This window comes from Zootoca vivipara, chromosome 7 (assembly GCF_963506605.1).
Source record: "Zootoca vivipara chromosome 7, rZooViv1.1, whole genome shotgun sequence".
NCBI classification, from domain to species: Eukaryota; Metazoa; Chordata; class Lepidosauria; order Squamata; family Lacertidae; genus Zootoca; species Zootoca vivipara.
This window is the reverse complement of record NC_083282.1, coordinates 89372188-89395141: the sequence shown is the minus strand read 5'-3', so window position 1 is coordinate 89395141 and position 22954 is coordinate 89372188. Positions and strand designations below refer to the sequence as shown.

General features: G+C 44.2%; 1 protein-coding gene across 4 annotated transcripts; it reads left to right on the top strand.

Annotated features, from left to right (window-relative positions):
- Window positions 1-4698: 4698 nt before the first annotated feature.
- PCMTD2 (protein-L-isoaspartate (D-aspartate) O-methyltransferase domain containing 2) lies at window positions 4699-21267 on the top strand. Of its 4 annotated transcripts, none has more exons than XM_035123102.2 (6): window positions 4699-4847; window positions 13454-13790; window positions 16345-16447; window positions 18024-18195; window positions 18390-18513; window positions 19835-21267. In XM_035123102.2, exons 2-6 carry the CDS (start codon window positions 13484-13486, stop codon window positions 20218-20220), a joined length of 1092 nt encoding a protein of 363 aa, XP_034978993.1. In that variant the 5' UTR covers window positions 4699-4847; window positions 13454-13483; the 3' UTR covers window positions 20221-21267. The 4 variants fall into 4 exon arrangements, with proteins under 4 accessions (XP_034978993.1, XP_034978994.1, XP_034978995.1 ...); XM_035123103.2 differs by having other exon boundaries at window positions 4723-4861; XM_035123104.2 differs by lacking the exon at window positions 4699-4847 and adding an exon at window positions 4942-7360.
- The last annotated feature ends 1687 nt before the right edge of the window (window positions 21268-22954 follow it).

Below are 22954 nucleotides of genomic sequence, written 5' to 3'. Positions count from 1 at the left end.
GTTTCTGGTCTCTGCAGCCACCTGGGGTTTGACTTCGCTCCCGGAGATGCACTCCATTGTCTTTTGAGAGAGATGGGTGCCATTGTCCCAGTCCCAAAGAAAACAGCAACTAAGAGGTCAAAGAGAACAACAATTACCAGACCTTTAGAAGGCATCTCAAGGCAGCCCTGTTTAGGGAAGCTTTTAATGTGTGATGGATTTCTGTATTTTAATGTTTGATGGATTTCTGTATTTTAGAATTTCTGTTTTGTTGGAAGCCGCCCAGAGTGGCTGGGGGAACCCGGCTAGATGGGCGGGGTATAAATAATAAATTATTATTAGTATTATTATTATTATTATTATTATTATTATTATTATTATTATTAACTGCCTAAATGACTACAGACCTATTGCATTGACATCTGTAGTGATGAAATGCTTCAAGAGATTGGTCCTTCAACACCTTAGGACATGTCTTCCACCGGATTTTGATAAACATCAGTTCGCCTATAGGAGAAATAGGTCAACAGATGATGGCATAGCTACAGGCTTTCACCTTGCAGCGAGTCATCTGGAGAGACCGGGGAATTATGTTAGAATGTTGTTTATTGATGCTTTTAATACCATCCTTCCAGACATTCTTATCAAAAAGCTGGTGGAACTAGACGGAAAATAATATAGTGCAATTGACTTTTGGGGTTGGTATGTTGTGCAACAAGCAAACAGAGTGCAATGAGATTGAGTGTTGGGGGAGAGGGAGGCTCGGTTAATTTCATTGTATACAGATTGTACATTGACAATAAAGGTATTATTATTATTATTATTATTATTATTATTATTATTATTATTGAGCAACAAACAATAACCCCCAAACAGGTCCTCCTGACCACTCTTTCTTAGTGAGGTATTCTCTCTCTGGTTTTAACAGACCCCTCATTGGGGGCTACAGATTGCCTTCTGCTCTCCAGGCCATTTAACAGGAGCTGGGTCTGGCAGCAGTCCCACAAACTTATTAAAGCTGCCATCGCTAATTAACCGTTTAAATGTAACTACATTTCCATACTACCAATAGCCAATATACAGGTGCCGTTTCTGAGAAGCTGAAGGAAGCGTAAGACAGCTTCCCATCAAGCAAACAGAAGCCAATGCTCTTTATTAGGAGGAATAACATTTCATTTTCATTTTCTTTACATTCATTCCACAGTACAGTCTCAAAAATGTAAATGTACCTCCAACTCCCAGCTCTGCTGGTTATAATGGGCTTAGGCTAATTAATCAACTAACGCTTTAGTTGTTTTAGTCAGTGGTTAAAACGTGAGGCCCTAATTTGAAAGGCAATTAATATGTATTAAAACAAACTATTAACCACATACAGCCACAACAAAGGAGGTTTGCCTTCACCCGTCTAATTTTCTAATGAACAACAGATGTGCCTCTTGCATTTCTCAAGAATTCACCATATGGACAGCATCTACTGTGCTGTAGCTTGTTAATACTTTTTGATTATTTTATATTACTAGGAGCACAGGAGTAGATTACCATCCGAGAAGTGCCTTTAAAAATGCACAAGTGGGAATTGGAAAACTGGGACTGACCTCTGTTTGAAAGCTTCCTCTATTTCAAGGGTGGAGAAACTGTCTCAGACCAATTCACTTCTGGGTAATCTTATTTGGTGGGTGGGGCCAAAAATAAAATTAGTGCGGAGGAACAAATGCAGATTTTACCTTTAGCAGTAGCCTAGTTCCTGCACATGCATCCTGTGCTTCACCCAGACAAGCTGGAGACATTGTGAGTTCAAAGACCAGCAGAAGGTGTGGCCAGGGGAGATTTCCAAGATGCCACATTCAAAGTCCTGGGGTCTGCCCTCCCCCCCACACACACACTATTTAGCTTCAATATACAAGTATCCTAAGAAGGAAGCGCACAGATGAATTTACATCTGTGAATATACCAAATTAGCATGCACAAATATTACGCAGATATGCACCCTCTTTTGGGGGGTGATGCAGAAGTGGCCCACTGTAATGGGAACTGGACTTCTTCTGCTTGGAAAGATGCTCTCCCTGAGAAAAAAAAGCCACGTCCTTCATCTTGATCAGGTTGGTCCAACTTTTCACACCAAGTGGGCTGCAAGAGTACAGTACTTCAGCAAGGAACCCATGGGCCTTACACTGACACCATTGCCAAGCCCTCACAGGAAGGCATTAAAAGTCTTCCTGGCCCAGACAGCTGTCCCCTCCCTACTACTTTTTATCAGCTAAGAGAGGGGAAAGCCCAGAGTACAAGTGGTTGCACCTTGTCCACATCCTTCAGCCTTACTAACTGAAACTCATCCAACACAACAGGGCTGGACGGTACTCTGGATACCCCTCGAGATTCAGCTGCTGTAAGAGCAGTCGAGATCTTGGTGGATGCAAACAATTTTGTCCTCAGAATACTTTGCAAGAAAGTCACAGCAAGCTCTCATCAGTTCTGCCACCTCCAGACTGTAAGAGGACCCTCACTATCCGGAAAAGTTCTGCTTGATAGCATAAGGAGGATGCAATATAGAGGCAGCAAGGTATGCCTTCTTTGCTGCCTTCGCTGCCTCTACACAGGCTCGACGATTAGCCCTTACCAGTGTTTGATTGCATACAACCCAAGTTTTCCTCCACTCATGTTAAGAGTCATCTCCCAGCTTGTTTCCTCTCCCTAACCTCTGTAGTATATCCGAGAGCAAAACAGGATCATGAAGCAGGAGAGGGCATTCAGGAGTGGTCATGTCAATCAGTGGCCCAAGCCGTTCGGATGTTCTAGAAGTCAGACAGGGCTTCGACACTTAATACATTTACAGTGGTACCTCGGTTTACAAACACAATTGGTTCCGGAAGTCTGTACTTAACCTGAAGCGTACTTAACCTGAAGCGAACTTTCCCATTGAAATTAATGGAAAGTGGATTAATCCATTCCAGACGGTCCGTGGAGTACTTAAACTGAAAGTACTCAAACCGAAGCGTACTTAAATGGAGGTATATAGGAGTGCCCAACAGCATTCTTCTTCGGGCAGCTCACAAATGAAAATTATAAAAAATACAATCCCTTAAAAACAGCAGTTTTCAGTGTGAAACCATTTTGGGGGGGTGGCGGAGGGGGGAGGGGAGAGGAGACAGGAAAAAGAGCGGAGAACAGATTCTTTCCTGTGCAGAGCAATGCTGAGCAAGGCTGACACCTTGTGACCAAGTCAGTGTAGAGTCTCTGCCAAAACAACAAAGTGTGGGTGCTTAGCCATGCATGAGAATAATTATTTGCATTTATGTTCAAGTGTTCATTACCTTGGAATCTTTCCAATAACCCTGCAAGGTAGGTCGGTGCTCGGATCCCCAAAAAGCAGATTTTATTTTTATATACTGGTATTGATTTAAATTTATATCCCATTTTCCCCCCATGGAAACCCAAGGCAATGTATATGTGGTTCCTAGGTGGTCAGGCATTAAGCAGATCTAGGTCAGTTTACTTCAGACAATATGCTGGGATAGTGCAGATTATGTTAGTCACTACTCTACAAGAGTTTCAGGAGGGGAAAGTAGCAGAGTTTAATTTAAGGGAAGCAAATGAGACCTCTAGAAGTAAAAGGTGCAAGATAGGAGTGGAGATTCCTGCATTGTAGGCAGTTGGACTACATGACCCCTGGAGATGCTTTCCAACTTTACCATTTATTGATTCTAGGAATCTTCTTTTCAGGAACAGCTCCTGACAGGTAGAAATTCAACAAGTGAGGCCTAAGAAGAGGCCTGCTGAATCAGACCATATATATGTACAGTATGTGTTTATTTAGTTTAAGATACGTTAATTGTCTCATTTTCCTCCAAGGACCAGCTGAGCTCCAGCCTGGAGACAAGCACCAGGATGCTTCCTTCAGAGGTGCGGGCAGGAGTGCCTTGGACAGCTTTTAAAAAATATATAGGCTGGTCTATGTAACCGTTCACATTCATTCAGATTGTCTGGTTTGATCATTTTAATCGCATATCAACTGTTCCTACACATTTTATTGTATAGGCTGCTTGATTATATATTATATTATATTATACACACATACCCTGGCACCTTAATAGTGAAGGGTACTTTTTAAAAAAATCAAATAATAAAAATACCAATAAATATATGTATATAATTTTAATACACCTAATAAATATTTTTTCAAACCCAATGATAAATTATATTTTCTTTTTAAAAAAACAAACAAATATTTTTTTTAAAAAAAACCCTAATAATAAAATAAGTATTTTAAAAAACCTAGTAATGCATAATAAATACAATTTTTTATAAAAAAAAACCCAATAACTTAATAATAGCTAATAAATAACACACAATTTAAAAAGACCTACTAACATGTAATAAACAAACGAACAAAAAACAATTAAATAAATGGGATATAACAGCGGATAACATTTTAGAAAGGCGGGTGGCCTAAAAGTCCTCCCCGCCCCCATTAACTCTTCCATCGGAGCCGAGGCCGCCGTCCTTCGTCATCACCAGCCGCCTTCCGTCGCGGCGCCGCTGCCTTGTCGCTCCGCACCGCCGCCCCTCTTCTTCGCACTCAGTGGTACTTCCCTCCTCTCCTTTCCGAAAGGCCGCGGCGGGAGTCCCCTCCACAAATGGACCGTTCCTCTCCCACCAACCCTCATTCCCTCCCTTGTCCGCCGCGTCGCGCGTCGCTCTGTCTGCCCGCCCCGTGCCGTTGGCGCCTGCGCAGTGGCGCCGCTGCCCTGAGGGGGGCTGTTTCTCCAGCTGGGCGACTGTTTACAGCTGCGGGGGGGCGGGAGACTCGGCGAGCGGAGGAAACAAGAGGAGGTCTGAAGGGGCGGCGGCAGCTGGCGCTGGAGGAGCAGGTAATCGTGAGGGGGTAAGGAGACGCCTCCCCTCCTCCTTTCTGTCAGTCTGGGGGGGGGTCCATGTCATAATAGGACCCCCCCCCCAATCCCGTGACAAAGGGCGCCTCACCCCCGCCTGGCAGAAAAGGCCCCGGCGGCCCTTTCTTCCCCTCTCCCCCCCTCCCAGATTGTTTACCACAACATCCAATGGGCTGCTTGCCCCGCCCCCCGCCCAGGTTGGGGGGGGTATCCTCCGCCCCAGTCTCCTTCCTCCATGGTGGTGAAGGGCCCAGAAAGGGCTTCCTTCTTGAAGTGGGGAGAGGCACTTTGTTATGGGGTGACACGCGTCCTCCTCCCCCCCCCGTCACACACCCCCACCCCAGACTCCAAGGTCATGGTAGGGGGCTTTGGGATGACCTAAGGGGGTGTGCTGGGTGGCTCCTCCTCTGCAAGTGGAAAAAAAAGACTAGCGGGCTTTGAAAGGGCTGGTACCTTTGGGTCAAGTATAGCAGCCTCTCCCGAATTAAACTTAAGTGGTTGTAATTGGGTTTTGAATCGGCGTGCAGTTAACTGTTGCTGTTTCTTTTCCCCAGTTTTGTTGTGCTTGCTTGACTTAGCGGGTCCTGCAAAGTGCTGTTCTGCATAATGTTTTTTGTTAGTAGGTTTCATGGCACCGAGAAAAGGGAGGGCAGCCTGGAGAAAGTTTGAGAAGCCACTGGTAGAAACCAAGGCTGCAACCCCCTGCGCCTGCTAACCTTAAGAGTAATCACAACTGAACTCAGTGGGGTTTATATAAGGCTGCTGCTCTGTATGTCTCCTTCCCCACCTGCCTCACGGAGATGGAGCTAACTGGTCGTTTGGCCTCTTTACTCTGAATGGTCCCTATTCTGCCATTGCCTACAACCCCTCACATATCCGCTTTTACTCCAACTTGCTTCTCTGCTGTTGCTGTAGTCAGTTTTTAAAATTTATTTTAAGGCACCCTGTGAGGACCTGCCGTAAAAGACAGGGTGCTATTAAGATAGCAACAGCACAATCCTAAGCATGTCTACTCAGAAGTAAGTTCTACTGAATTTAGCAGGGTTTACTCATTACTACCTGATAAGTGAGGTGAGCGTTGCAGCCAAAATGACAGTACTTGAGAATTTCTCTGCTTTGGCTCACTTTCTCCTTCTCAAAGTAATTAGAATAAAGGCTATAAAATCCCACCCCACAAATCTTGCTTGCCCTCCATGGGACTGGCGTCTTTCTACCCCTTCTCTCCCCACACCCCCGCACCTTGAGGATAGAGCTCCATAACTTCTTTCCCTCTCACCACACTTTAAAAATCACTCTTCCCTGCCCCCCTACACTGAGCCAGGCAGCCCTTTGTTCCTCTTTCCCCACTTTTCTTATAATAAAAATACCCCATAACTTCCTTTCCTCCCTTATCCACCCCACCTCCATAATAAAGTACCTGATCCCAGCTTGGTAATGGAACAAGCCAGCTCTTTATCTCTCTCTTATAATGAGACCCCATAATGTGTATCTTTCTAGCCCAACTTCCAAGATAATGGGCATGAACCTGCAGTTCTTTTTCACTACCGTCTACACAAACTTGTGGGTCACCCTCTCATAGCTTTCACTCTGCTACCGCAGTGCCTGGAAACAGGCAGTCAAGTCATGTATCATTAGTGATGACCAGAGGAGAAATTACTACCAGGAAGAACACAGAGAAAAGAAACACTGTGGTGCAGCTGCTGCAGCACAACCAGATGCCTTTATCTGCCCCAGCTGCGACAAAACATGTCTCTCCTGTATCAGTCTCTGTAGTCACAGCAGGCGCTGCAACCTTCCAACAGCCTTACCTCACACCCAAAGGCATATTCCTCCATTGTCTCCCAAGACAGAAGGATGCCAACCAAATTACTTTCTCCAGAGTAATGGGTACATTTTTAAAATTTTGCTGTTGTCATCCACGGCTTTGTGATAATTCTCCTCCCAACCCCAAGCCTCTCCAATAGAAGCTAAGCATTAATATTAATAATAGTAATTAAATTTATAAACCACCCTTCATCCGAAGATTACAAGGCAGTATAAAGCATAAAAATACAAAATGAAAACACAAAATACATACTACAACAACCAATAACCCCCACCCACAAACACATTTAAAAGACAATAGATTGCTTAATCAGCCAATGGCCTGGTTATAGAGTTGCTACATAACACAAATTAGAGCTCAGTGGACTCTGCTGCCACCTGGCTCTTGGCACTTTTCTGATCTCTGCTGCAGAAGGAGAAAAGCCTCCAGGTAAGGTCAACCAGTGGAAGGTGGGCGAGCCAGTGGATCATATTCACCCTCCCCAAGTCTCTCACTAGTGCCTGCAAACTCCTCCTCTCCTGGGCATCCTGCCAAGAACAAGCTATGCTGGTTCAAGATGTATAGCTCTGCGGAGCCCATTGGGGTGAGTGTTCTGCTGAGAGGCACTTTTCTCCTGGGACTATGACCCAAAGTCACCCCTTGGACCACAACAACTGTTTGCATTCAGGTAAATTCTCCCATCTGTGTTTTTCAATGCTGAGTAAGGTTACCACTCCCACAAAAGTTCTTCCGAAACTCTGTGCATTTAAATGGTTTCTCCCCTATGTGGGTTCTTTGATTATGAAGCTCTTTCCACATCCAGCACAGTAAAATGGTTTCTCTCCTGAATGTGTCCTTGGTAAGCCCTCCCTTGCGAGAATGGGTTACCATAATATTAGTTCTTTGTACTTCCAGCCCCAGCCTCCAGAGCAATGGGTGCAGTGCCTCAATCTTTCTCACTACTTCTCCGTAGCCTTATGGCAGTGGGATGATGCAGCTAGCCCCCCTACTCCTTTTGATAATAAGACCACCTAATTTTATCACCACCATCTCAGGGGCATTCGGGTGGAAAACAGGGATGGCCCTCTAGCTATTATTGGACTCACATCTCTCATCAGCGCAACCCAGTATAGCCAGTGTTTAGAAACAATGGGAGTTGTAGTGCAGCACATCTTGAAAGCCATAGGTTTCCCACCCCGATCTAAAATTTCACTCCTCCTCCTCACCCCAATCTGCTTCTGACACTGCAGATGAAATTCTTTTACAATAAAGGATGGCAGCTGATTGAACCTGCCCCAAAGATACTTGATAGAGAAATGCTTAAAGGTAAAGGGACCCCTGACCATTAGGTCCAGTCGTGACAGACTCTGGGGTTGCGGCACTCATCTCGCATTATTGACCGAGGGAGCCGGCAAACAGCTTCCAGGTCATGTGGCCAGCATGAGAAAGCCGCTTCTGGCGAACCAGAGCAGCACACGGAAACCCGGTTTACCTTCCCGCTGTATTTATCTACTTGCACTTTGACGTGCTTTCGAACTGCTAGGTTGGCAGGAGCTGGGACCGAGCAACGGGAGCTCACCCCATCACAGGGATTCGAACCACCGACCTTCTGATCGGCAAGCCCTAGGCTCTGTGGTTTAACCCACAGTGCCACCTGCGTCCCTTGAGAAATGCTTACTGGAATGCTTACTATGGCATTGAAATCGGGGACTCTGATTTGAACTCCATTAAAGTTTTGGAAACTGCAGAATAATGTTTTTCCAAAGCTATGCTAGGGGATTTCAGCAGTGCTTCCTTGTACAGAATCCAGGTGGTCAACAATTAAGGCAAGAGCGGACTACACTCAGTTAAAGTACCGTATATTTTTAAAATTGCTATTATGCCTATTGAGCATTTCCCTGCATTGTGCTTTATGGAATTGGGTGATAACAAAACCTGGAAAGCAGCTTGTCAATTTGTTTTACACTATTATTATTTACTAGAGCTGAGCTCTGCTTTGACCTTGAATAAGTGTCAGCACCTGCAACTACTGTATTTAGAGACACCGTATTTTCCCCTTGGTATCCATTCCAAGGGAGCATTTTTGAGCTAATTATCTAACCAAACTCTCCCCAGTTTCCTTAAGAAATGCCTGTATTGGGCTGTGTTTCCAAGTGATGCCCACTGCAGTCTTGGATAGTCTCTACAACAAGGTCCCATATGCAGACAGACTTTGTATTTGTAGTCAGTCTCAGGTGGAAGACATCACTCATTATCTTTTAGCCTGTCCCTTATATAGAGATCCAACAAATTGCTTTCTAAAAACCTTTGGTCCCACAAGCAAGCAGTCACACACCTTGACAGAAATGGTTTGGTTTCTTTTGAGTGACAATAATAGCTTCACAACTAATAGTGATCCTCTATGCTTTGCTTGCAGGAAAAAAATAATTCAGCAAAAAGGGGCCACTATAAATTTATGTGATGATTTGGAGGTTTGATCTGAAATCAAGCTGGATTTGAGTTTGTTGGTATCTCTGGTAAATTCTCCCCCTTACATAATGGATGCTGGCAAATTGGATTTTAAAAAAGGCAAAATGATACTAGAATTGGAGTTGTCAGAGGTGCACAAGGGAAAATGTTTTAATGCTCAGGAACTTGGCAGAGTGTTTGGAGATTTTTATATTATGGATGTATTCTGTTTATTACTACTATTGCTTAATATAAGTTTGTCATGGCCTTGGCTAGAGCCATAAACTTATGAAGTGAAACAGTATTCACCCGCATAATGCCTCCAATATCAGTGATGGTATAAGCACTGAGTCCTGCCTTAGTCCTAGGAACTCTTAGTTAACTGTTGCAATGAGAGCTGATGTAGAAGTTTATCAGCAAATGCAAATTTCCCCCTTTCACCCATTATGATATGGCCTTATCCTTCACCATTTCTAGAATAAACTATGGAGGTTCGTCCTGGTCTACTGAAAATGTTGCTATTGGCTTTTGAGATCTGAGCTTTGAGTATTAAAAGTATTTCATTTTTCCAGGTGGCATCCAGTGAATATCCAGACACACATGCAAAGTTCTGTAATGCCACCTAATTATTTGTACCATTCAGCATCCTGGCCTTTAGTCCACATAACAGTGTTTTGGTTCCGTATCTACGCACGAGGCATGGGGCAGCTGCCAGCGGCTGTAATTCTAGTGCCAGAAAACAAATGGAATACACAAATCATTCAGTGGCTCTAATGCAGGCATCTCCAAACTTTGGCCCTCCAGATGTTTTGGACTACAGTCCCCATCATCCCTGACCACTGGTCCTGTTAGCTAAGGATCATGGGAGTTGTAGGCCAAAACATCTGGAGGGCCGCAGTTTGGGGATGCCTGCTCTAATGCATTTTGAATCCAGGGTGTCTGCAGCAGGTCTTGGCTGCAAAAGGAGCATTGCTCTGTGTTGTGGGAAGGCTATTCGTTACCACCCCCACCCTCTCCTCCCTGTGCTACACAGTTCCTCTGTGTTAGGGCAACGTAGACAGGAGACTCTGTTTTCAGCAAGTGTGCCCTGGGTTGGCCACAAACCAATTCTCTCTTGTAGTGGCAGAGCAGAGCAAGCAGAGGCATGCTAATAGCCCTGTGACTGGACTGCAGCCCGGTCAGATGGCAGCTGCCTTGTGTTGGGGTGCTTTTTGACTTTGTGATCATGTTGCTTTGTGAAGAATGGAAAGCAAATGGGGGGAAAGAGGTTACAGTGGGTGTATGTAAAGTAAGGCCTAAGCTGTATTAAAGGTCAGAAGAAGAAAGCTGGAAGGAGGTGCATTCATACTTACATCAACCTCAGGGATGCTGTTGGGAGGTTAGCTCTCCATGCCTGGAATATTTTCTGCAGGCAGCCAGATACTTCACACTGAATAGGATTAGGTTTCTCTTTTCTACGGTAGAGAGCAACAGTTAGTCCCCTCACAGCTGGAGGTGCACATTTCGATAGTGTGAGGATTGTATGTTATCACCTTAATTTATACACAATTATGGTGCCTGGTGCTTTACAGAGCAACACAGGCCAACGCCAGAAAGAACAAGACAGGCCCTTGCCCCAAAGAGATTACCGTATAAATTAATTTCAACAGGGAGACGAAGGTAGGGGAGCTCTACCGAAATATAAGCCAAATATTTGGGCTTTGTTGCTGTTGAGGAAAAAGTAAGTTTTTCGAAGGATTTGACTGCCACCAATACACTGATGAATGCCTATAGAGTTAATATGTCATCATCATTGAATACCAGTTACTGGGGTAAAGGAGAGAGTTAATATCTCCATGCCATGCTTCTGGGCTTACCAGCCACATCAGTCTGGCTGGCCACTGGAAAATACAGTTCTCGACTAGATGCAGCAAAGGCTTCTTTTGCTGGATGCCCTTTTCTTCAGGTATCTGCTGATAGGACCAGTTAATCAACAACTAGATTGGTCAGATGGCCAGTCTGGGGAAGAATGCAGAAGCAAATGACCAAGTTATCATCCCTTTTACCTCTTTGTCAACATATACATAGTTAGCAGAGGCTGAAATCTCATCCTGGCACTGAGCCTTTCCGGAAAATAGGAGAAAGACATCAAGCCCTGGGCACTTGCACCTCTAAAGGCAACCAGGAGGCGTTTGTATGGGGCTTAAACTTACAAATTTAGCTACTACAGGGGCATAGGTGGGGGTGGGCCACTTGATGGTCATCCCTGAAGCAAATATGTCTCATGGAATGCTTCTATTCTGTTGCTGCCATAACTCCTCTATTGCCCAAAGTGCATCTGTGCTAAAGAGATTACACTGTCTCAGTGCCAAATTCTGAGCACAGTCAAATACGCAGTTTATAGTCAAAACATGCAGATAAGCAGGCATATGCAAACTGAGGAATGCATCGTGCATAAATTTTAAACTCAATGTGTGCAAAATCTGGTTTACTTTTGTGGTAATGAGTCTGAGCATTGCTGATGAGAATTGTTTCAAAGATGCTCAAGATTTCTGCAAGGGTGATCGTAATCTCCTTTGCCTTGGTTAGATTTTGCAGTACCACCTGGTGCTGTTCCTAAATTTTTGATGTGCACGGTTGGAACGTTGTTTCTGCTGAATACATGCAACAGTGAAGCTGAGGCAGAACCTTCCAAAGCAGGAACAAACACTGAATCTGCCGCTTCTGCAGTTCTTTCCAGAAAAGAAAAGCACTGTAAATAAAAATTCATGTTGTGCTCTTCCTGTATGAAATGTTAGCTGTCTGTAGAGAAAAGCGAGACAGCTTTGGCATTGCAAATTAAGTTATTTCCCATTAGAACCGGGGTTTTTTTTAAAAAAAAAGGACTAGTATTGTTCAAAGATTGTTGCATATTATATTGTGGTACAGATAGCTGTAGTGATCTCCAAATTGCACTCTTACCCCACCACCATTCACCTCTGGGTGTTGGTGTGGTGTTTGTACATTTGCCTTAACAGTAAGGTTTTGGTTCAACTCTGTTTGCCATCCCTCTGGTATTGTTTGTTTATAGCTAGGGCTACAGCCTCAGTTGATTATAAGGCTGGGAGCCAAGGTACTACTTTAAGGGATTTTTGACTATTCATTTCTATTTTAGCTTTTAGGTCAAATTGCTATTTTCAAATTGACCAGCTTGCATATTTTTCTTACCAACACAGTCTGCCTTGTGCATGTGTTCAGGCATGCACACGTGGCTCAATTTGGAGTCTGGTTTTCTCAGGGTGTTGTTGTTGTTGTTGTTATAACCTGCCCATCTGGCTGGGGTATAAATTATTAAAGAATGTCTCCTTAAGAGCCAAGTGAGGCTTACGTGGGAGATATGAAGGGATTCTGCTTGACAGTCCATCTCATTTGCAAAGTTCTCCATTCAGCAAACTGCAGTGAACTAGCACAAAGGAGAGCTGTGTTTTCTTCCACATGCAAGCAAGCACCTCCCAATTTGGAGCAAGTTGCTTCATCAGGTAATCTACAACAACAGGACTGGTCAGTTGGGATGTTTTTGGAGTAATGCCCACCCACCCATTCCAGATTTAGGCTGCAATCCTAACTCTACTGGCCTTAATTCAATAAGGCTTCTGAATAGACATGCTTTAGGTTTGCACTGTTTTCGTTCATCCCAAGAACCCTCCTTGATCCATCGTCCAGTGGTGGCACTTAGAAAACCAATAAGGAAAAGGGATAAGGAATCTGACCCGCCAGATGTTGTTGGACTCATCAGCGTGGTCAGTAGTCCAACAACCTCTGGAGGGCCACAGATTCCCCATCCATGCAGCATGGGGTTGAGAAGTAGGTTCAAGAAGCCTCATGAAATGTGTGACCAGACCTGTTATGATACATAGGCTTGAGGTCTCGCAATCCTCCTCTTCTAAGAAATGTTCAAAGTTCCTCCATGCAGTATTAGTGCTTTTCTGCTCCGAATGTTGGCAAAAGGCAGAGTATGCTTTGGTGTGAGGAATGCAATATAGAACTATCCAGAATCCATGATATTTCCATAACCAGAAGCAACTTCACAGAAAGCTGACAACACAATAAAAAGTGTCTGGAAGGGTCACTGGTGTATCATATCAAAGAGTTTTTCTGCACTAATAAATATGCATATGTATTTGAAATCCCCCAGAGAAAAAAGGAGAGCAGTAACTGGTGATGTTTGTATATGTGAAAGTGGTTTTGGTTCTGTATCTTTTGACATGCAGGATATACTCTACAATGCACTTAGCGTCACCTGGATTTTTGTACTTGAGCAGTTTTATTTGACTGGTGCAGTGACTTTTTCCTTTTTCTCTCCTCTGCTCTCCAGAATTGGTTTTTGAATTTGTTAGCGTGGACAATGGGAGGTGCTGTGAGTGCAGGAGAGGACAATGACGAGCTAATTGATAACCTAAAAGAGGCTCAGTACATCCGGACAGAGCTCGTGGAGCAGGCCTTCAGGGCTGTCGACCGGGCAGACTACTACCTGGAGGAGTTTAAGGACAATGCGTACAAAGACTTGGCGTGGAAGCACGGGAACATCCACCTTTCTGCTCCCTGCATTTATTCGGAGGTCATGGAAGCCCTGGATCTGCAGCCTGGGCTTTCCTTCTTGAACCTGGGAAGCGGCACTGGCTATCTGAGCTCCATGGTTGGGCTCATCTTGGGTAAGTGACTGTTTTGATCAGCTAAATGATCCCTGCGACTCAAGCTTCTTACTGTGTGGGGTCAACACATGTTCTTAACACTGACAGTACGGTGGGCACGTTTAACCTGTGGGCATGTTTTGAGGAGAATATTAAGAACAAACATAATACAGTGGACCCTCTGGATATGAATTTAATTCGTTCCAGGGGTCCGTGCACACCCCGAAAAATCCGTATCCAGAGGTGCCGCTTATGCACGCTGCGCAATAGAGTGCTTCTGTGCATGCGCGTGGCATGCAGAACACCTGCGCAAGTGGTGAAACCTGGAAAAATACTTTTGGGTTTGCTGCTTCCGCAACCCAAAGTTTACGTTACTCGAGAGTAACGTAACCCGAGGGTCTACTGTAGTGGTCTTCAAAAATCTGAAGGACTGTCCTGTCTTGCAGAAGGTAGAGCAGGCTTGTCCTCTGTTGCCCTAACAGGACAGGACAATCTACGAGTGGAAATTGCAAGGAGGCATGTTTCAGAGCTATTCGATAGTGGGACAGGCTGCTTCAGGACAGGCTCGACTCTCTGCCAAGACCAGACAACCATCTATCTGAGATGCTGTAGTTGCATCCAGCATTGAGCAAGGGGTTTGGATAGTTGTTGTTTTTAGTTAGTTAGTTAGTTAGTTAGTTAGTTAGTTAGTTAGTTAGAGGAGGAGGAGGAGGAGGAGGAGGAGGAGGAGGAGTTTGGATTTGATATCCCGCTTTATCACTACCCTAAGGAGTCTCAAAGCGGCTAACAATCTCCTTTTCCTTTCCTCCCCCACAACAAACACTCTGTGAGGTGAGTGAGGCTGAGAGACTTCAAAGAAGTGTGACTAGCCCAAGGTCACCCAGCAGCTTTCCCAATAAGAATAACCTGTGTTCAACAAGTTCCTTTTTTTAATTACAGCATTTTATTTATTTTCATTTTTAATGCATCCTTCCTCCAAGAAGCTAAGGGTTGCACACATGCTGCCTCCCCTATAACTTCACAACAACCCTGTGAGGTAGATTATGCTGAGAGTGTGTAACTAACTAAGCTACCCTGTGAATTTTATGACTGAGCAGCTATTTGAATCCCGGTGGTCTCACTTGTTAAGCCCAACACTAATTGCTACACTGCATTTTCTGTTGAAGTTTGTTCCTAAATACAACTGTGTGTGCTCTCTTCCACCTCACCCCACCCACCCTTTCGTTTTTCAGCAGCAATAATAGCTTATAGAAGGGAGTCATCAGCAATAAACAATTGGGGCAAGCTGCAACTGTGCCAATTATTTTCTGGAGTTCAAAATTAGTGCTTGTTTTTTAGCTTTCAGTGTAACTGCTGAATGGCAGGGATGTGTCTAGAAGGGTTTAAGCTTTTAGATTTCGAAGATGGACTCTGGAGCAGTTCCCAGGGTGCATGGGTGTGAAAAATGTTTGCCTTACCTGATCATCCATGCAGCTTGCCTCATTGCTGGCCCCGTGAACCACAAGTACCAGAAATTCCATAATCTGCTTCCAGGGTCATCTGTTGGGATGGTGCACGGGTAACTCATTTGGGCAAAATGTTTTCACACACATACGCCATGGAAACTGCTCCAGAGCGATTCTGCAGGTGCAAATTATTGTGAAATTTCAATGAGCAGAGAAAAATCTGGATTTTGCATTGGTGAGTTGACTCTCCTAAACTTGATGCTTCCTCCCTTGCTCAGAGGAAAACAGCTGTGGTCCCCTGCCCTTGAAATCCCCATCAACTGTTGCTGTGCTTCACTCATTTTTCATGCTCCACTTCATATTGTAGCACAGCAGTAAATAAAACCAGGAATGGGTGGTTGGCAGCTTGTCATTTGCCACCGCCCCCCCCCTTAAGGAAATAGCCTTCTCTAATGGTGTTATGAAGCTCTAAGAATGGAAGTAAATGCAAAACCCACTGGAGGAGATTCTTGCTTAGTTGGATCAAAATATGTTGGTGTAAATGGCCTTCTGGTCTAGAGAAATGGGAGAGATTTGTTTCCTCTGGAGAAATGGAGGGCAGGTAAACAGAAGCTCTTGGGAGGGCTACCTTTGAGCCCATTAATTGTATGGAAAGGTAACTTTCACTAAATATACCATCCGTAAGCATCTAAAAAGAAGTCTCCGAATGCATTTCTCCAAGTTTTTAAGTATGCTTTGCTAATAACTTGAAAATAAGGTAAGCTTACCCCCCCCCAAAAAAAAAAGCGCCATGTAAGAGCCAGGTGTTGGATTGGCCAAACCCAAACTTGCACATCTTTCAGATGTACTTTCTCATGCTCCCTTGGTGGTTTTCCTCTCACTGGCATCCTCTCCCATTCTTCCCTGCCTGTTACTTTTACCGATGTGGGACTCATTTTGTAGCCATTCAGTTCTGCAGGTTGGGTGGTTTATGCTAGTAACCAGTTTTGAGGAATTTGCTTTGTATCTGCGCCTTAAGAGAAGCTCAAAACCAGCTCAGAGTCTGAGCAAAGCTTTTTGGATTCATTCTGGTTCTCCATCCAGTTGTTTTTCAAATGTTTTTTCCCCTTGCATTCCCTAAACATATGCAGGCCCTTTCGGCGTTAACCATGGCGTAGAGCTTCACTCTGACGTTATAGAATATGCAAAGCAGAAGCTGGACTTCTTCATCAGAACCAGTGACAGCTTTGACAAGTAAGATTGGACATACCTAATTTGCGTTTAAACTGACTTCCTAGTTAACTCCTAGTAACTCCTAGTTAGCAGCATACAGTGAGTTCAAGATGCATATGTGTGTCTTGCATATGCGATATTAGGTGCTAGGACGCAGAAAGAAATCAAGAACAGTTCTGTCTTCCACTCTTGTGGATTTTACATACCTGATACATGCCTGAGCTTAGAAACAAAAGCAATTAGTTGGGTTCACTCTAGAAATTTTTTTCAGGTTTTTTATGGTACATTACAAAGGAATGCATTTTTAAAAGGCTTCTGAGATAAAACAATGCAGTGGGTGAAGTATTTATTTATTTATTTATTTATTTATTTATTTATCAATATTAAAATTACAATTTTAATCTAATAATAATAATCTCTAAGTGGTTTACATAAAGTAGTATAAAATATTGATTAAAAATAGCTTTAAAAACAGACTTTAAAACAGTAGACATAATTAAATTATCAAAATATAGATAAAGCCAGCAATTTAAAAAACAAATATACATAATAAAAATTACATGCCAGGGTAAGCTTGCCTAAAGAAATGAGTTTGTTTCATACAACTGAAAACTTGCTTTTCCATCGGGGAAATTGACATTGTGGTTTCACTGGCCAAGGAGGAGAGATCTACACCACACTGCAAACCAAATATGCTTTTACTGCTGGACCCCCACCCCCAAGGAAACCTATGAAAGTGTACTTCTGGGAAAAGGCAGGAAGGAGCCATAACCCAATGGCAGAGCACTTGCTTTGTACACAAGAGGTGAAGGTTCTGTCTCTGGCATCTCCAGTTAAAATTAACTTATATGGCTGGAAAAGAGTTCAGCCCGAGACTCTGGAGAGGTGCTGCCAATAGTAGACAATGACGGCTCACCAATTGCGTTGCTAGGCGGTTTTTGCAACCCAGCACGGGCTTCCTGGCCATGCCATAGAAGCCTGCCGTTGCTCCATCCCTGGGCTAGCTGCAGATATTGCAGTGCTCCTGCCTGGCCTTGGTTTAAATCAGCCAATCAGCAGCAGCCTGGGGACGGAGCAAAGACCAGGTAAGGAGGCTACTGCCTGCACTGGCCATTCAGTCGTCTCAGAGCATCATGGAGAGAGGTCCATCGTCAGGAAATTCTGGAGGTAATTGATTGGGGACGGTGGTGTAAGGCTTGCGGGGCTGGCTTATAGCCTGCATAGAGGATGCAGCACAGTGGCTCTGAGTAGCAGGAATGGATGTTTTTGTTTGAGTTAGGTCTATAGGTAATCTTGGTAGCCTTGGTATCTTGCCCCTTTTTGTTTTACGATGCAGTGCTGGTTTTGATGGACCAACTGTATAAGAAGGTAAATTGCTCATTTCAGCCCCAGCTACCTTAGAAAACTGTGTTTGCCAAGTTTCCATGGGAGAAGCCATAACAGTTTTCCAAAATGGCAAAGGTTGCAGTTCTGGAATGTATTGCCCATATACTTTGCTTGCCTCAGTAATAAAGGATTGATATTTTAATATATGGGGGCTTAGAAGCTCCAGCCTGTGAAATACTTGTGCCATCTACAAGCGTCACTCACTTCTCAGGTTTGAATTCTGCGAGCCTTCCTTTGTCACTGGCAACTGCTTGGAGATCTCTCCAGACTGCTCTCAATATGACCGTGTCTACTGTGGTGCAGGAGTCCAGAAGGAGCATGAAGATTACATGAAGAACTTACTGAAAGTTGGTGGGATCCTCGTGATGCCATTGGAAGAAAAGGTTTGCTTGTGGGATGGCAGGTCCTCTCATTCCTATGTACCGTTTGCCCCTTGTTTTTTGCAGTGAGCTTAATTTACCAAATTACCAGCTGTGTGGCAGAAAGGGGAGAGGGTTTGTTTTCAAGGCTGAGAAATAGGCCATCTATTCTTGCTATCAAAAGGTGATTCATCTTACATTTTTGTTCTCAAACGCAGCTGACAAAGATAACACGAACTGGCCCTTTGGCCTGGGAGACGAAGAAGATCTTAGCTGTTTCCTTTGCTCCTCTGATCCAGCCCAACCACGCGGATTCGGGGAAGTCAAAACTTGTTCACTTGCGTAAGTGTGCCACATATCTATGCACCTGCTCTATTTGTCTGTTTATTTGTTGGGTTGGGCCATACGAGGCTCAGAGAGACATTCCTCAGAGATGGGCACTCTTTGCCATAGCTTGCAGTCTGACTTGCCCTAGGCTCTGCACTTTCTCACCATGGAAACAGGACTCACCCAGCATTCAGTTCTGCCTGTGTGTGCTCATGCTGATGATATCATCACTACATTGGCTAGCATGGAGGCACCAGTTACATAGCGGCTTGTGCGGTGACCTGCCTCACTTTGAGAATGGCACAGGGGTTAGCCACCTGCCGGCTCTTGCATGAAGAGAAGAAGAAGAGTTTGGATTTGATATCCTGCTTTATCACTACCCTAAGGCAGTGTTTCTCAACCAGTGTGCCTCCAGATGTTTTGGGACTACGACTCCCATCATCCCTAGCTAGCAAGACCAGTGGTCAGGAATGATGGGAGTTGTAGTCCCAAAACATCTGGAGGCACACTGGTTGAGAAACACTGCCCTAAGGAGTCTCAAAGCGGCTAACAATCTCCTTTCCCTTCCTCCCCCACAACAAACACTCTGTGAGGTGGGTGAGGCTGAGAGACTTCAAAGAAGTGTGACTAGCCCAAGGTCACCCAGCAGCTGCATGTGGAGGAGCGGAGTCCCGAACCCGGTTCCCCAGATTACGAGTCTACCGCTCTTAACCACCATACCACACCACACCAGCTCCATGACAACATATACCTCGGCTTTGCTGGCAAAATCTGTGGCAAAGCTGCTGTGCTCTCCTGACTAGCTGTCAGTTTCTTCCAGCCATCATTATTATTATTATTTTATTATTATTGAATTTATATACTGCCCTATTCCCGGGGGTCTCAGGGCAGTTCACAGAATAAAATCAAGATATAAAACCACAAAATACCAAATAAAAATAAAAACAACAACCCAATAGCCCCCTGCCACAAAAAAAAAACACATTTTAAAAGGGCATAGGATGTAAATTGAATCAACCAAAGGCTTGGTTAAAAAGGAACGTTTTTGCCTGGCGCCTAAAGGTGTATAATGAAGGCGCCAGGCGAACGTCCCTGGGGAGAGCATTCCACAAACGGGGAGCCACTGCAGAGAAGGCCTGTTCTCGTGTTGCCATCCTCCGAACCTCTGAAGGAGGAGGTACATAAAGAAGGGCCTCAGGTGGTGATTTCAGGATCCAGGTAGGTTCATATGGAAAGAAGCTACCCTTGAGCCATGATCTGCGGAAGTGTGTCTGCTCTTTAGTCCATGCCAGCCAAGGTCCTATGCTTCTTACTCTTCCCTCTCTCACATTTCCAGCACCAATGATGGTTCGCACGCTTCAGGACCTTGCACGCATTGCTATCCGCAGCACCATTAAGAAGCTGATTCACCAGGAAACGGCAGGCAGAAACAGCAACGGCCTCAGGAACCCGCCGAGGTTTAAGCGAAGGCGCATCCGCCGCCGCCGCATGGAAACCATCGTCTTCTTGGACAAAGAGGTCTTTGCTAGCCGGATCTCCAACCCCTCCGACGATAACAATTGCGAGGAGTTGGAGGAGGAGGAGAGCAAGTTGGAAGAGGTGGAAAAAGCTGTCCCTGAACTGAAGCCCGAGCCTCCTATAAATGTCCTGAGAGAGAAGGTCTTGAGCCTGCCTCTGCCTGACCCTTTGAAATATTACCTGCTTTATTACAGAGAGAAATAAAGGTCACTGTCGGCATCAAGCAGAGAGGTAGGCAGGACAATAAAACAACTCAGTAGGGCTTGACAGATGTATGCCACTTGCTTGCCTGTTAACGTGACCACGCATGGTGGTAAGCTGGCCGGGGAACGTGGCTGCCGTGTACTTAAAATGTGATAGCATTTTTCAGATTCCTTCCCTTGGTTAGTGTGCTCCAGTTTTGTCCTACAGCAGAGCTTCCTCGGTTGGGGGTGGGGGGGGTGGGGGCAGGCTGGCAGCAAAGCGTTCTGCTGCTTACTGAAATGAAGATTTCATTCAGTAGTGGAGGGAAACCAACTTTGCCGAGACATCTCTGGATTTCTCAACTATTGTTTTTTGCCAGGTGGCAGTTTCAGAATCATTTGGGCAGCACCCAAACAAGTTGCTCCACCCTAAAAGTGGAAATCAGGAAGACGACAGACTCTCACCCACAAAGTCTGGTCTCCTCCAAAAGCCCACAAAAAAGCACAATTTTACAAAAAAAAATACAAAATTGCGGGTTTGGTGTATGTGTGATGCTCAATTAAAGCTGTTGTTTTTAAATCAGCAGGGGCTTGGTTTAGGGAAACACTTTTTTTACAAGGGAGGTTACCCTCTAAGAAGAGTATCAATATGGTCTCCTGAAAGACTCATTAGGAGAATTCCTATTTGATAGGGGAGAGAGAAATGGGCATTGTGAGGTTGAAACAAATAATTAAGATGCAGTGCTTTTCTCTTTCTCTCTCTCTTTTTGCTTTTGACTTGATGGCATGAAAAACCTGCTGGACTCATCCAGTTTGTGGTTACATTCTCTGAAAGGATATTAAGTGATTACGAAGAGCAGTAGAGGGGGGAGGAAGTGCAGAGACTGACTAGTATTTTAAAAGCCATCAGACCTGCCTGAAGGTCTGTTGCATGAGTGCTGAATCGGGTATGTAATGTTGACAGCTGTGAAGTTCTTTTTTAAATTGGTGTAAGCACCTCACTACTTGGAAGGTGGTTCTTTTTTCAGAGAGTGCCCAGAATCTGGAATCAGTGTTTGTTTGTTTGTTTGTTTAAAGAAAACCTAAAAGGCTGGGTTCATAGTGTTGTCATTGGCCCAGCAAAGACCTCTGCTGCATCAAAGGGGCTAGGTGACTCTGTGTAGGTTTTTCTAGGTGAAAGGCATATATAATTATACAGCCTTGTTCATCTTAGTTTGATTTTGTCCCTTTTCACCAGTTACACAGCTATACTTAGTTTGACAGTGTACAAAGATGTGCCATGGAGCAGTCTAACACATCTACTTAAATTATTTCTCGAGCGTTGGTAGGTTATCTTTAGCCTAGGAATTTGGAGTGAGAAAAGAAGGAAGAAGTGGATCTTGTTGAAAGTCTAGGATTTTCTTGTAAGTTGAAATGCTGGGGACTAAAAGCAATTTTTCCCAAAGAAATTTAGTGCAATTTTTTTTGGTCCATTTTATAGTCTTTGGAGTTTCCTGTTCATCTTGTAAAATGGTCATCTCATTGGCATTTTCATCTCAGCTTGCAAATAGACAAATAAAAATTGTCCCGTGTAGGAGTCAATCATCTCCCACATGCATATGTGAATCCATACTTAAGGATGCAAGTGTCTTTCTTATCCAGCCCATAATATACAGAGGTGTCCCCAAGCTGTACACATGAAAGCAGGGATTTGCTATGATCTGTCAGAAGCTTGATACACCCTTGCTTTTGTGGCCCAGACATTGCATGTCCAGTGTTCTATTTCATTTTGTGCCATCTGAGAGGTTTTAAGGCAACAAAAACTAATCCTTTGTAGAACTCTGGTCCCCATTTTGCACCTGCAAGTTCAAAATGCATCTTATAAAGTAAGATCTGAAAAGTAACACACACAGCTGTCTGTCAAAATCTTTATGTAATCCTTATGTACTTCTTAGTTCTCCTATGCTTAAACCATTCAGCATTTTAAATTTATATGAAGCTGCCTTATACCGAGCCAGACTAATGATCCATTTAGCCTGGCATTATCTTTTGTGGGTGGCAATGGCTCTTGTATGGCATGTGCCTCTCCAGTGAGCAAGACCAGTTTTCATCTTCCAACGCGCAGCTTGCCAGAGAGGCTATGAAGTTGCCCTCCGTAACGTCAACTTAATTTTCAAATGATCTGGTGAACAAGCCTCTTTGAGTTGTCAGTGAAAGCTGCCCCAGAGGGAGGCAATCTATCCATTAACCATGTTTGACTTCTTTTCCCCTGCAGCGTTATCAAAGACATTGTGTTAGGGGTCGTCGTCCCCCAAATCATCTTGTCCATTTAAAAATCTTCTAGGACTCTTTTTTTAAATAGAAAGATAGGCTCTTGTAGGGCTTTCCCCTCATTTTGGTTGAAAATACATTCATGAGTAATTATGCTCTGTCCACTTGCTGTGTTATTGAAATGCAAAGGTAGCAAATGTTCGCTTGCGTGTGTACGTGTGCACACACAGTATAATTGTGAAATAACGTAGGCTGTAGCATTGTAACAGAAGGGAAATTGTCAGTGGTATTCCTACACACCAGCATTTACACAATGTTTAATCCAGTTCAGTGGTTGTTCTTAGTAAACTAACTGTAGCTGCTGTCATTGTTACTATGATTATTATTTTGTGGAATCTGTTCATCTTTTATTTCACCCTTGGACATCAACCGTCTGCAGTTTCACATACCTGCATTTAAGCCTCATGTGGTTGTTTCGTAGCTTTCGGTAGGGTCGCCAAGTTGTC

What these genes read in the sequence shown, in the direction of transcription:
- PCMTD2 (XM_035123102.2), top strand. Translation starts at nt 13,484, where the DNA reads ATGGGAGGTGCTGTGAGTGCAGGAGAGGACAATGACGAGCTAATTGAT. An exon ending in ACCAGTGACAGCTTTGACAA is followed by an intron (nt 16,448 to 18,023) that starts GTAAGATTGGAC and finishes CTCACTTCTCAG; the next exon opens with GTTTGAATTCTGCGAGCCTT. An exon ending in GTCAAAACTTGTTCACTTGC is followed by an intron (nt 18,514 to 19,834) that starts GTAAGTGTGCCA and finishes TCACATTTCCAG; the next exon opens with CACCAATGATGGTTCGCACG.